The 14160-nt window shown below is 39.4% G+C and overlaps 1 protein-coding gene across 1 annotated transcript in view; it reads right to left on the bottom strand.

Moving 5' to 3' along the window:
• UVRAG (UV radiation resistance associated) overlaps window positions 1–14160 on the bottom strand; it is an 87090-nt gene that overhangs the window by 20539 nt on the left and 52391 nt on the right. Inside the window, exon 13 of the mRNA XM_058045746.1 lies at window positions 10489–10567. Within this exon, the coding sequence (XP_057901729.1) occupies window positions 10489–10567 (79 nt within the window). The remainder of the gene's footprint in view (window positions 1–10488; window positions 10568–14160) is intronic.

Here is a 14160-nt window from a genome sequence, read left to right as displayed (position 1 = left end):
CAGTTACCAGCCTCCAAAAAGTTTCCCCCACTCCCCAGTGAAGCACTCAAATAACTAAAACCATGTTTACTGCAGTCTTGCTGCATTTATAGCTTGATGAGATGAAACTATAGAGCACATAACCTTTACAGATTCAGGTCAGAGCTTCTCAAAAGGCTTCAGTATCACTAATTGATGTTCACTGGAAATTGATGTTCACTGTTTATAGGAAATGGGTATACTTATTTCCTATTTCATGCTGAGCTTCTGTATTAAAAATCATTACATCAGGCACAGAACAAGAGGTTAGACATGCAAAAGTCAAAAGGGGAAAGATAAGTAACATTCCGTGCCTCCATCTTCAACATTAAATTTTCTGTGTGTGTTTAGCTCCCCAAACGTAATCTGTATACCTGAAGTTTGCTTTTTACCTACATATGAACCTATGGATACCAGAAGGGCAATATTCTCAGGGAATACCCAGGTATGTACAGGGAACTCTCCCACCCTGTCCTGGATGGAAACCAGAGAAAATGTAGGGTTAGGGTTATAGTGCTACACACTCCTCCTCCACTTCTCTGTTACTTTCACATTGTAATAAATCCACTCCAAAACCAGATAATTTTCACATATGACATCAGTCCAGCTCTACTATCTACCTTAATATGTTACAGGAAAGGAACCCACAGAATTATTTCAGTGGGCAAACAATGAGCTCCATTAGCTGTTGTAAAATCTTTCAGTTGTGTTGGGAAAGCCCTTTTTTAAAATAGGTGAAATTGAGTTCCTGGCCATTCATTCATCCATGTTTGTGATCCCAGCTCTTTCAGGTAAAAAGGCTTTGGCTTCAAGAAAGCTTTACTCAAAGAGCAAGTGATTCAGCCCATGACACAGAGCTTAAATGGAAGAAGAATTTGGGGATTCTCTGCTCCCAGCCACATCTTGCATTTCAGTTGAACTGCTTTCCAGGTATCTATTACATTACTGTCAGTGAAAAAAAGAGACTGATTTCTAAAAAAAGATAGATTGTAAATCAAATGGAAAGCCCTCTCATTTGAGGAGTACAGAATGAACAGTTTAACCTATGAAAGCCTTGCTTCCTATCAGGATAACACCAGCATTCAGTGAACTCCACTTGGCAGTAAGGTACACCAACACAGGAAATGGTTTCCCATATGATGAATGATATTTCAAACTTAAAAGCTGAGGTCAGAGAAGACAGTTCAGCACTGGTCTTCCTGAAAATATCAATCTATATGTGTTAAACTGAAGCAGAGCTTGGTTTTTTCCTAATTACAGAATATTAACTCCATGAATTACACACAAGACCAGCAAAGAGAAATGCAATAACCCCTTCAGTATTTCCAGTCTCTTGAAAAACAAAACACTTTAAAGTTCTGGATTTCCAAACATTATAGACTGACCAAAAAGTGAATGAGCCCATACATATCAGAGCCTTTTATTCCATTTGTTGGAGAACAACTTGCTCTAAACTTCAACCCCAGTTTATAAAAAACAAGAAAGGCATTTATGGATGATTAAGTAGCTGACATACCAAAAGTATTCAAAATAGGTTTTATGCCCTGATGTGCCAAATCTTATGCACAGAAGTATGAGACCAACCCTGACCAAGGAGGACAAAACATACATATTAAACTATACAACAGAAGAACACAGGATGTGGGGGGAAATGTGAAAATAACAGAGGCTCAGGGACAAAAAAATCTGAACCCCACAAGTCACAGATTGTCACTTGCTTGCAAATAAGAGATAAGAAGAGTTTTTATGCATTAAAACAAGTGAAGTTTTAAGAAATTCAGTGCATTTTACCATAACTTCTTTTTCCCATTAAGAAATGGGCCACATGGCAGAAAGAGAGAAGGCTCTGAAGGAAGAAACAGGCCTACCAAGCAGGACCTGGAAATCCACAGATTGAACACTATATCTGAATGTCCAGCTTTGCCTCCAGTGCACACACCAAGCTTGTTAAGAAAAACTATACACTGCAGCTTTTTCCTACACCGATATATTGTGCCAGGGCTTGATAACAGATTTCTCACCTCCCTGTCTCTTTCAATTTTGTAACATGGAACTTTTATACACTACAAAGCAGCTGAATCTGGCAGACAACGTGTGTTTATGTCAGATTAACTATATCAGGAATCCATTTGCATTTTGTATACTCAACTTTGGTTCTATTTTAAAAACATACTTATTTTTTTAGGAATTCTTTTAGTCTGAAGAGCTAATGCACAGAGATGATGACAGCTACACAGTACAAAAGCTATGTAACACACAGAAAATGCCTGCAAGGCTGGTCCCACAAAATAATTTTGGAGAACTGACTCTAAGCACAGCTGGCGATGCCTCTCCTATTCATAGAAACCCATAACAGTTTGGGTTAAAAAGGACTTTTAAGCTCATCCAGTCCTACCCTCCCCCACTATGGACCTAGATACCTTCCACTAGACCAGACTGCTCCAAGACCTGTCCAGCCTGGCTTCGAACACTTCCAGGGGTGGGGCAGCCACAGCTGCTCTGGGCAACCTGTGCCAGGGCCTCAGCACTCTCACAGCCAAGAATTTCTGCCCAGTATCCCACCTAATCATGCCTCTGGCAGTGGGAAGCCATTCCCCCTTGTCCTGTAACTCCAGGCTCTTCTCTAAAGTCCCTCTTCAGCTCTTGGAGCCCCTTCACGCATTGGAAGGGGCTCTGAGGTCTTCCTAAAGCCATCTCTTCTCCACTCTGAACAACCCAAGCTCTCCCAGCCTGTCCATATATGAGAAGTGCTTCATCCCTCCAGTCACCCAACCACACTGGTCATCCCACCACAGCTGCAGGAGCCTCCAGCACTGCCTGGGCTTAGGCTGCAGGTGCCAGGATCTGTATGGGTTGAACACCCAAGACCTGCTCCTTCATAGAGCAAGTTCATATTGGTATTTGCCTACAGACAAGGATAGGCAGGCTTTCAGCTGAATGAAAGCCAGGACTTCAGTTACAGCTAATCCAGCCTCATTTCAACCTATTTTTTCTTGGCAGCATGGGTGATAGGAAAGGAAAAAAGAAAGCCTTTCCAAAAAGTTTGCAAAAAACGTATATAAATGCCCCAATTCGAAATGATCTGGCTAAGTATCAGCTCACTGTTACCCTAGGAAAGTTTCAGGAATGAAACCTCTCCTAAGAGCTTTTGGCTCTACACAGCTGGAGAAGGTAGTTTGTGGTGTTTCAGGTGCAGTACCTTCCTCTTAGTTTTGAAATGAAAGCCTGGCACTTGACAAGACAAGGACTAGGCTCTGGCTTCAACCTTTGCTCTTTCAAGAACACTTTTCTGTATGCAGCTGAACTGCCCTTGGACTCAGACAGTGCATTCTTTCTGAACTGTGTTTTATGATCTTAGTTTAGGGGCCTCATAAAAGATGCAGAGTGCAAGTCACAGTATCCTGCACTCAAAGGCCATAACCACTGCATGTACACCACTACTCACAGAATTCTTTAAAGACACTTCTGCTCCTTAGTGTTCATTGCCAAAACAAATTCTAGGCCTAACATTTCTGCTGTTCAACTTCCCATGGAAAAGCTTTTAGTTTGTGTTATAAAGCTGATTTTCTCTCATGTTTGATAGTCTAACAGAACCAGAAACTGAACCTCTTCCTTCATTTCATGTTTAACAGCTGAGTTTCACTTCAGCCTCTTACATATGGTAAGAATAATACTAATACACAAGTATTCAACTTTAATTCCATGCAGGTATTATGAACACGGCACTTTAACTACACCTACAATGTAACAAGAATTTTGGTTTTCTTCCATGGTTCTGTGAATGTTACTTTGTGCATTAGACAAGCAACTCACCCACAAAGCAGCAATCCCAGGAAAGCAGCACTGGCTGCTCAGCTCCTCAAGCAGATTACACAAAGCATGTAAATGCCACCTGCCACCATGTGGACCCGGTGGCCATGGACACACAAGAGGAGGGCCAGACATTACTTACTTACCTGGATCTGTACTCTATTGGTGAGAAAAAGAACCTTGGGGGAACTGACAAGAGAGTGTTTTGGTTTTTTTTCATATCAAATAGCAAAGTTCATGTGTTGCTAATGACTGTCAGATGAAAGCCGAACTATTCTTTGGCCAGGGCTGAGCAAGTGATGCCCACTGTGAACAGGAGTATCAGCCTAACACAACAAAATAATGGTCTGACAAAACAAATGAGGATAAGGAAAGAAGCCTTCCTTGTGAAACAATCCTGAGCACAGCAATCAGGCTGAACAGAAGGAAAAAAACCCTCATTTCATACAGTGTAACAAATTCCACAGGTTTCACTAAACTTGGAAGTGATGCCTGGAAGGTGATGCTCTGTCTGACACCATATGCAGAGACTCTGCTAACAAACACAACTAAGAACTTTTTACATGGATAGACAGGGATAGGAAAAGGGGAAGAGATTTAAACTAAAAGAGGGCTGATTTAGATTAGATGCTAGAAATAAATTGTTTACTCAGAAGGTGGTGAGGCCCTGGCACAGGTTGTCCCATCCCTGGAAGTGTTCAAGGCCAGCCTGGACAGGGCTTGGAGCAACCTGGTCGAGGGTTGGTGTAAGGAGGGTGTTGGTCTAGGGAAGGTGTCCCTGCCCAGGAACAAGATGGTCTTCAAATTCCCTTCCAACTCAAACTGTTGTATGATGCTATGAACTGAGGTTAAATTAGACACATTCACTCCTTGGGTTGGCTGTAGGAAAACAAAGAGTTGTAAAATGGTCCAAATGATTTGACACCTGGTTTTACAAGTCTACTTTTCAATAGCCAAATTATTTAGACAAGGACAGAACACCATAATTCCTGAGGCCATGTCAAATAAAGCCAGATGGAGAGAGTGACCAAGGTCACAGCAAAAGAATAAAAGAGGTCTCACAAGTCATACAGATGCCCTCTGGCTCTGTGGTAAAGCTGAGATAAGACTTAGAATAAGAAATCCAGAAGATTAAGAGGCAAATTCATTTGATGTCCTTCAGTGGCTGACTGAAATAGAAAATCGTTTGACACATGGAGTGTAAATAACTTCACTACCCCACGCAAGAAAATAGCTGCAGTAAACTCTCTTCTCACTGGTACCTAAAGAAACCAGCTTTACAGCTCTATTGAAATTATGTCCTCTACAAGCAGTCTGGTAACTGGACAAGAAATAATGCCTGCCAAGTATCATGCAAAAGACAAGCTCTTGAATACCTAAAGAAATTGGAACTTCGATGAACAAGATGGACATGCTCTCCTCAATGGCTACACATCATAAATGCATGCATTAGACATAATGACCAATACAGGACAGAAATCATTTAATACAGAATTACAGAATTGTTTGGGTTGGAAGGGACCTTTAAGCTCATCTCAGTCCAAGCCCCTGCCATGAGCAGGGACACCTTGCACTAGACCAGGCTGCTCCAAGCCCCATCCAACCTGGCCTTGGCCACCTCCAGGGATGGGGCAGCCTCAGCTTCTCTGAGCAACCTGTGCCAGGGCCTCACCACCCTCAACTTTCTGCATATACAATTTTGGGCAAGTTATTCTCCCACAGTAACACTGTGTGTGCTCACTAGGGACTCACTCACCTCAGGGTGGATGGTCACTAAATTAAGATCACCTCATCATATGTAATGAAGAGCCTACACTGAAGTCAGGCCGAAACAATTAAGGCTCTGGGAACAAAGGGGAGAGACAGCAAAGCAGCCAGTAAAGCAGCAATAAAGATGCTTTCTTTTTACAGACCTGAGACTCAAAACTCAAGGCCACTACATTCTCAATAACCCCTACTGCAAAGTTTAAAAAAATTAATTAAATTATTGAGGGGAAAAAACCTAGAGCAGCAAGACCACTGCCCAAGCACTTGTGAGAGCTCAGTTCCACAAGGTCTCTGCCCCAGCAGAACTGGGTGCCACCCACACTGTTCAGACCAAAGAGAACTCTGAGAGATGCTATTTGGACACTGTTCTGTGTTCACTTATCACCCACAAAAAACTTCACCAAACTTCAGGGATTTCCTAAAATTCATCCACCATAACAAGAGGTTTTCATGGCATAATCTCAATTACTCCACTGTGAATAGCAGGATGAGAGTTCACTTCTTTCTCCTACTAAAGCCTCAGCTTCCTCAGATACTCCATACACATCCCTAACTTAGGAGCTACAGGGTTTATGGGGCTAGTACTTGCTGAATGCTCTCAGCTGTCTAATGCTTTGGAGAGCTGTGCAATTCACTCCCATTTCAGCAACTCTATTGTACTTCACCTTTGATAATTATAATGATTTTTTGTAGGTATTATTAGACATAAGTGACTAATTTATCTTTGAACAAAACCCTGCATTTCTATGCTAGTGAGAGTCAAACAGCTGAAATCTTAAATGGAAATTTACAGCCTTAGATAATGTTATCCAACTCAAAAAGGTCCTCTGTGAACTTTGTCAGGGATGCAATTTTACAAACAGAAAATATGGGTATTGAAACAATTCGTGCTCACATACAGATGGAAGTTATTATGAACTCTCAGAATTAACACACATTGTTTCAACTTTGGAATGTAACAGCAAAGCAAGTTTCTCCAAAAAAAACTCTACCAAGCCAGCACTAGGCTGCTTCTAATTCCAGCAGAATTCTCCTGTGTGCAAGATGTGGTTTCCAGTGTTATTATCCTGCTGTTTCACAAAACAGTACCCCTTTATCTCTAGAAGAGTTTTTATGTCAGTAATTTTATATCAATCCCATCTCACTTCTGCCACACTCACATTTCTCCTTGCTGCCAGAATTCTAGGTAATTGTAAAAGGAAAAAAAAAATCTGGTAAATCAGGCGAGCTTATACAAATAATTTCAAAATATTTCTTGAAGTTGATTGAATTTTTCTGGGCTCTTGTTTGTCACAGTGTTCAAAACTTGCATGAATGATTCAAGTGAGGTAACAGAGACCCAGGCTCCTGTTTCCATGCTCCAGTGAAGTCACCACTATTCTTCCCAGAGCACAGAGGGAATTAAGCAACTGATTTACATTTATTCCTGACAAAGAGGACTGATTCTCTGAATCAAGATAAACACCTTTGGGTGATGGTCTGGAGATAAGAGAGAGGCAGTTGCTCATTCTCTGTCCAAACTTAATTTTTCACACATTCACAAGAACTAAATATATCTGAACACTTCTCTGAAAGCAGCCATAAGGTCTGCTAAAAGCTATGTAAATTCAACAGTTCCAGCATCCCAAGAAACATACAAGAACTCACACAATGTCTTGGGTTTTTAGGTCAAGCCAGCCCCAGAGCACAGAGGTTTTATGATGCATTTCTGCACATTACCTACCTGCTCTGCTTTCACAGTTGATTTCCCCTTGGCAGAACTATATAAAGCAGCAATTTTTGACCAAGGACATGAAAACAAAGGTGACTACAACAGTTCATGTGGACATTATAACACTTTCATGATTAAATAAGTAGTAGAAGCACCCCAAAAACTCCAATTTACTTTTATTATGTTTTTATGTCCAACAGCATACAATCTCAAGCATTTACATGGCAATCACTAGTGTTCTACTAACCACTTTGAAGTTTGGCCACTGACTGGCTTGCACCAGCACCAATGACCTCAAGTAGAGCTGGAAACACTTTTTATACCAATACATACTTAAAGCCTTCATTTACTTTTATGCCAGTGATTTCAGAAACCAACTGCAAGGAACTGGAAGGCAACATGGGTGAGTGACCATGTGTTAACCACTCAGAGTCCTTCAGAAACAGGACAAGAAAATCAGAATGAGAAGTAGGTATAAGAGTGGTAACATCTTAAAGGTGACAAGTCAAGGAGATAAACAGGAAAACAAGTGAAGTGGTGACAGTTTCTGTAAAAAAATACTACAGGCACAAGTATCAAGTAACTCAAACTACACAAACAGGAAAGACAACCACTCTGGCCTCAATGAAGAATTCATCATTTCAATGAAAAAAAAATGACACAGCTTCTTGCTTGCATCACATAACTGAATGGCAAACTCCAAAACAAGGTAAAGACAAAGAAGGACTGAAAGGCAAAGCAAGCAGCATCACACTCACAAGTTACAGAATGAACTAGTAAGCAGAGATTAAGGAAAGCATTGTTTTGATAGTAATGAAGAGCAAAGCATTTGAGGGAAAGACTAATCCCTTTTTCTCACTAATCTTCCCTCTGGAGGTCAAGTGTGAACAGCTGGCTGCCATTACCAATACCACCAACAAGAAAGTGTAGTCTAAGATACTTTAACAGCCTGGCTAAGCCAATTTCCAAGATTAGTAGGACTCCATTAACTTTGTTGTAAGATATTTTAGCCTTTAAGTAATTTCAGAGGTTATTGTCCAAAATACACTAAGCATGGGCAAGTATGGAAAATGGTAAATGCAATCCAAACTTAAAAAAAAAAAAACAAACACAAAGACTCAGAAGCTTTACTTCAATTTGGGATAAGGAATGGCAAAAAATTATGGAAGAGAAAACTGGAAAAACAAACAAGAATAGCAGAAACTAAGCATTAAAAGGTCAGATTTTTCAAGAATAAAACTGTAAGACTAATGTAATTTCAAACAGGTTAGAAACAGAAATGTCGTATTTCTCTTGGAATTTAAATGTAATATGCTCACAAGCATGCTGGGGAAATGGTATATTGATGAAGAACAAGTGAATGCAGAGAAAGTACTCTTTGGGTGTAATAAAGAATGGCTCATGACTACAACTGAAGTGCTGGCAAAATGGGACTCCACCTGGAATAACAGAACCTCAGTCCTATCCAATATTTTAATCAGGTAATCTGGATAGGACATAGGCTCAGATGCAGCCAGCATAAAGCTGAGACTGAGTTCTCAGCTTTTTTTTTTTTTTTTCTTTTTTTTTTGGCCACCAAAGCATAAACATGATTAAGAACAAGCAAGTTCTTCTTTAAGAATACATTCAAGGTACAGCATATAAAATGTGAATTAAACAAATCACCTGCTGTGACAGTTGCAGTTGGTCTGAAGCTGCACAGATAAATTTGGCCATAACAGACCCCAACTTGACCAGCCTAGCTCGTTAAGGAGTAAAAGTGAACAAGCCCCAGGAAAACAATGTTGGATTGGAACTCCAACAGGGGAGCCCAGCCAATCCCATTCAATCCTGAATGCAGACATCAGCTGGCCAGTGAGCTGGGTGGGGTTGAGACCTTCATCACTCAGGTGTTCAAGCATGGGAAATTTGAGCCCCCTATAAAAGGGGGTGTCCATCAATAAACATTGGGTGTTGTCACTTGAACTCTGTGTGTTCAGTCCTGTGCCTGTCTCCAGAACTGCAACAAACATAACAACCTGCACAAATTCAGAATGGAGTGTTGTGTTGCAGGAGATACCTCGGGCTGTTGGTTGCACACAATCATAAGATTTACTCTGCTAAGCTTTTAAGAGTACAAATCTATTAGAACCCAATGAACTGGAAATAAAAGGACAAGACTTGGGAAGCATTTCTCCCATCCTACTCAATGTTTTGAAAGCAACAGTTGCTCACTGTATCCAGCTTTGGGCATTGCATTTCAAGAAAAATGTGGATTCAGATGGGAGAATCTGAGACAGGAGAAGTGTTGAAAACTGGTTTTTCAATGCATAAAAGTTTGCAAAATGGAAGAGACTTAAATGGATCAGCTTATTATAATATATAAACAAAGGCAAGCCAGGTTTGGAATCAATGTCAGAAATTAGCTGTCTTTAGTGGCCAAGACAGTCAAGCACTGGAATTAAGGAGTACTTATATCACAGGTTGTTCTTCACAGAACATCACCAGGGACAGCATAAAAGCAGCTGACTCTGTCCTAGGACTACATACCAATTGAAATAGCCAGGCCCCTTTAAGACCAGCTTTCTGAACATTCTCTGAATTCCAAACCAAATGTGTTAGCTGCAGGTATTGCTGCCATCTCAAATACAAGTATGCAAAGTCTCTTCCATTTTTCAGAGTAATAGATGTTGGGGTTTTTTTTTAATGCATTAAAAACAAGGAAGTAAGTTTGATTAGAGAACTTTTTAAATAAAAGTCACACATTTGCAATACTTCATATTTTACATGTATTGTGTTTTCTTATAAGGGTAGAATACTAGTTGAAGTAATAATACAGCAAAATTAAAGACACATGAGCAAGAATTACATGAATAGATCTTCAAGTACGACAGAATAAAAAAATCTGAGAATATTTACAGTTTTCAAAACAGTGTGAAGTCTATAGACTCATAGAATGTACCATTTGAAAAGATTCATTATTATCTGGCAAGTCCATCTCTAAGCATCACAGAAGAAAATCTCAAGCACAAAGCTGAAGATAAAGTGAAAATCATGTTTTCAAGGATATTTTTCTTAGTTCATAGTTTTTTACCACAGAGAGCAGCATCACAGGACAGCACATGCACATTCACGTCACATTGACAACCAAGCAGAGAATACATAGATAAACAATAATAAAAAGCAATCTCAAATATACCAACCTGTGCTATATTTTTGTTGAGAAGATAAACTCCATATTCAAATTGAAGCTTCTCCCCTCCTTTTGCATATAAAGGAAATCTGATGGGAAAAAAAAGGGGGGGGGGAAGTATTTAAGGTGAAATTATTCAGTATTCAAGATGGTTATGTAAACTTCAAAAAGCCCCAGATTCCTTTTCTGAGAAGGTAAAAATTAAAAAAGCTTCCTTTGCTGACTTCTCCCAGGAACCCCTCCATAGGGGATATTTAGTGACCCCCTGCAACTCCAGTCAATCAGCACTTAACAACTGATGCCAAAAGTCAGCTACAGAATTCCATTTTTAAAGTATCTGAGGTTTTTAAAAGACACTTTATGATTCTCCCAGGGCTGCAACATCCCTCTCACCAACCAAAGTGTAATTTCAGAAGCACACAGCACAATTCCAGATCCCACATTATCCCTCGGCATTCACTCAGCCACACTTGGTTAGCTCGTTTCCAAACAGAAGGAATATTTTAAAAAGTTGTTATATTTTGATCATTACCCTGTGATTGACAGAGCACAAAGCCCTTTACACAGAGAAGAAATTTGCAGGCTCACTTACCAGAACAACATACAGAACAGAAGTGATTCCTTTCAACAAACTTCACACATGCACCAAAGGCTTGAGTCACAGCATCATAGGTCACTATAGCCCTTGCAAACATTTCATTACTGATCTTTATTTTTCCTATGTAATAAATATTGCTCACCATTTTAAATGCAAATTTGCAATTACATTTATATACCCAAATGTATCAAATAGTTTGTAAGAACATAGCATAGCACTGCTGCATGAGACAGGAGAACTAAAACATTAGTCCCTTAAATACTGAAACTCTTTGACAGTTTCTGCATTAAAGAATATCGTTTTATATGTCAGCTTAAAGAATCTCTGCTTAAGTGAAGCAGTTCTCAAACAGCTGTAACAGCTGTACACTGCACTTCTAAGGATTGTCTTTTGACTCCTCCTCAGCACCAGAGGTTATGAGGTTATCATGGTCAATTCAGAAATCTTAGCACAAACTAAAATTTATTTTTATGGGAACTACAGCATGAATCAAGTTTTTGCCTTTTCATGAACCATGTCCTGCAGCTCCTAATCAAGATGCTGAATGAAGTATCCACATAAGCCCCACCCTATAGCAGAAACTAAGGTTCTCAAATATAAGATAACAAATACAGGAGATCAATATCTACTAGAAACAACACACACTGGAGAGGTGATTAGGGAAAGTGAATTTTATCATCCATCAGCCCCACAGTAGAGTACATTTGTAATTTTAAGAATTATACAGTGTCATTAAAGCTAAAGGTTAACAACTCATGATCACAGCAGATCAAACTGTCAGCTTCAGGTTTTCTGCTACTTTCAAACTTGCTAGGTCTCTTTAAGCTGAGGAACATTAAAATTTCTGTGAATACTATATATCTAGCTAATTTTGCTTAATAGATCTAGAAATTGAACTATTTCCCCAAGCAAGAAAATGAAACTCCCAAATGCTACAAAAATTCTGCAACACATTATTCTATGTGCAAAATACAAAATACATTTCACTATCTCCAATTACACTACCCAAACAGAGGAAGAGTTAGATTTAAAGAATAACTTTACAATTAACAGTCTACAACTAACCCATTTTTTTACAATAAAAGCACCATTAGCAACACAAACCATGATTCCCTAGAAAGCAGCATTTCATGAAGTCACTGGTAACAGGAACCATGCATTCTATTATTAGACACAGAGCTCTTTGATCCATGCAGTATAGAAACAGGGTAAAAACTGGTTTATGGTGCTCACTGACATCTCCCACACACAGATTCTTTTGAAAGGGAAAATCAGGCTATTCTGCTTATCACGTTGATCCTGCTTCTTTGCCAATATTCAGATTTCCATCCTCTAACTTCCACTAATTAATCTTGAAAGGCTTTAAACCACATACATCCTCAGGTCAGCTTTCACAACATAATCACTTAAAGTTTTGAAAACTGCCAGTGGATGTCTCTGCATATACACATTTATGACTCAAGAGAAAAATATTACTAGGTTTTATGCCTCTCTCTCTGTGTTTTATCTTCCTTGCCCATTAAGCCTGATCACAAGCAATAAACTCAAGGAACTCAATCATTTTATACAGTGCTTTAGTGAGTATAACTGCATCCAACTTGAACTGCTGCCTCCCTGTGTGAAATTCTTCTTGCCCACTCCACAGAAAAGCACTGACTGTAAGCTCAATCCCTTCCTCTGGCATGCTGCAAAAACCTGAGTCTGCTGTGTAAGGATTTAGTTATACTAAATACTTTTGAAAAAAACTATTTTAGTGTTTTTATAATCACAAAATGCATAGTGAAATTCAAAATGGCATCTGCCTGCCTATTCTACTCCAAAGTGCACCTTCCTTCTTTCCATTCTTGCTGATGTATTTGGGGAAAAAAATCACTAAGCTCCTTTAAAGCAAAACACAGATACTTACTCTGAGATTAAAAAATTTGAACAAGTGTGATATGTTTAGTGGAAAGAATCAAAAACCACAAGCTATAGGTACCCTTTCTACAATCAACAGAAAAGATTATCTGAGAGAAGTTATCAAGTGTTGGAAATTTGTTCTCAGTCCAGAACAGAGCTCAGAAGTTGAGCTCTGGTCCTCCTCAGAATAGTAGTTACACACTCTAGGAAACCACGCATCTGCCAGGAATTATGAACAAAGCAGCTTCTGCTCAGTGAGGGTCAGTCAACATGTGCCTTTGTAAAAATATGTTGTCATTTACATACAGCTAGGGAATATGAAATTCAATAGCATGTAGACTTCTTAAAATACAGTGTTAACACACCCTGAGTTTACAGAAGATGGTCTGTTTCTGTATATAAAGAGACAGGCAATGCAGCAATAGTAGTTTTAATAGTGATTTGTAAAGCAAATCCTGGTTTAGAGAAGATGAACCTGATGCAAGAAAAAATCCACCATGTTTAGTAACTTGTAACAGGTTTACTCCATTTGGAGCTGTTTCTGTATCTGGTATTCCCACTGCTTTCAAGACATGTCAGAAAAGGTAGGAGCCTGTACTGGGGAAAAGCAACAGCAACTAGGAGTGATTAAGGGAATAATCAGCCAGCAGGCATGCATAAAGGTGGCTTTAGGATCTAAGAGAATGGCACCAAAGATGCTGAAATTAAACAAGGCCCACTGTGAATTCAGAAGGTGGAGAACTCTGGATCAGAGTGATCCAAACTGCACACTGGACTGATTTGAACCAGATGGTCAATATGTACTTTGAAGTTTTAAGGTAACAAAAAGAAGATTCTTAATCTTAAAAGCTTACATTTGTTTTCGGAGTCTCATGTTTTGCTTATTTAATCCTACAGGACTGTGACAAACACTTAGTTTTTACTACTGTTTTCTGAGTCATGTTCTGTTTTATAGGGCTCACTGGATACAAGTCAGATGACCAGTGTTGCCAACTGCACCATAATGCACATCAACAATTAACCACAAAACACATGCAGGACATTTTTAGGCACATAGCTCACATCCCCTTCCATGGCATATCACTTTGGACAAAACCTGTGTTTTTCTATGGTGGTGCCACCATGACTGAACAGTCTCTCCCCTGGTGAACCAACACTATTGTGTTCAAGACTCAAGCATTCCCA

This window comes from Melospiza georgiana, chromosome 2, assembly GCF_028018845.1.
Source record: "Melospiza georgiana isolate bMelGeo1 chromosome 2, bMelGeo1.pri, whole genome shotgun sequence".
Classification (NCBI taxonomy): Eukaryota; Metazoa; Chordata; class Aves; order Passeriformes; family Passerellidae; genus Melospiza; species Melospiza georgiana.
The sequence above is the reverse complement of the archived record's forward strand: the minus strand, read 5'-3'. Positions and strand labels throughout refer to the sequence as shown.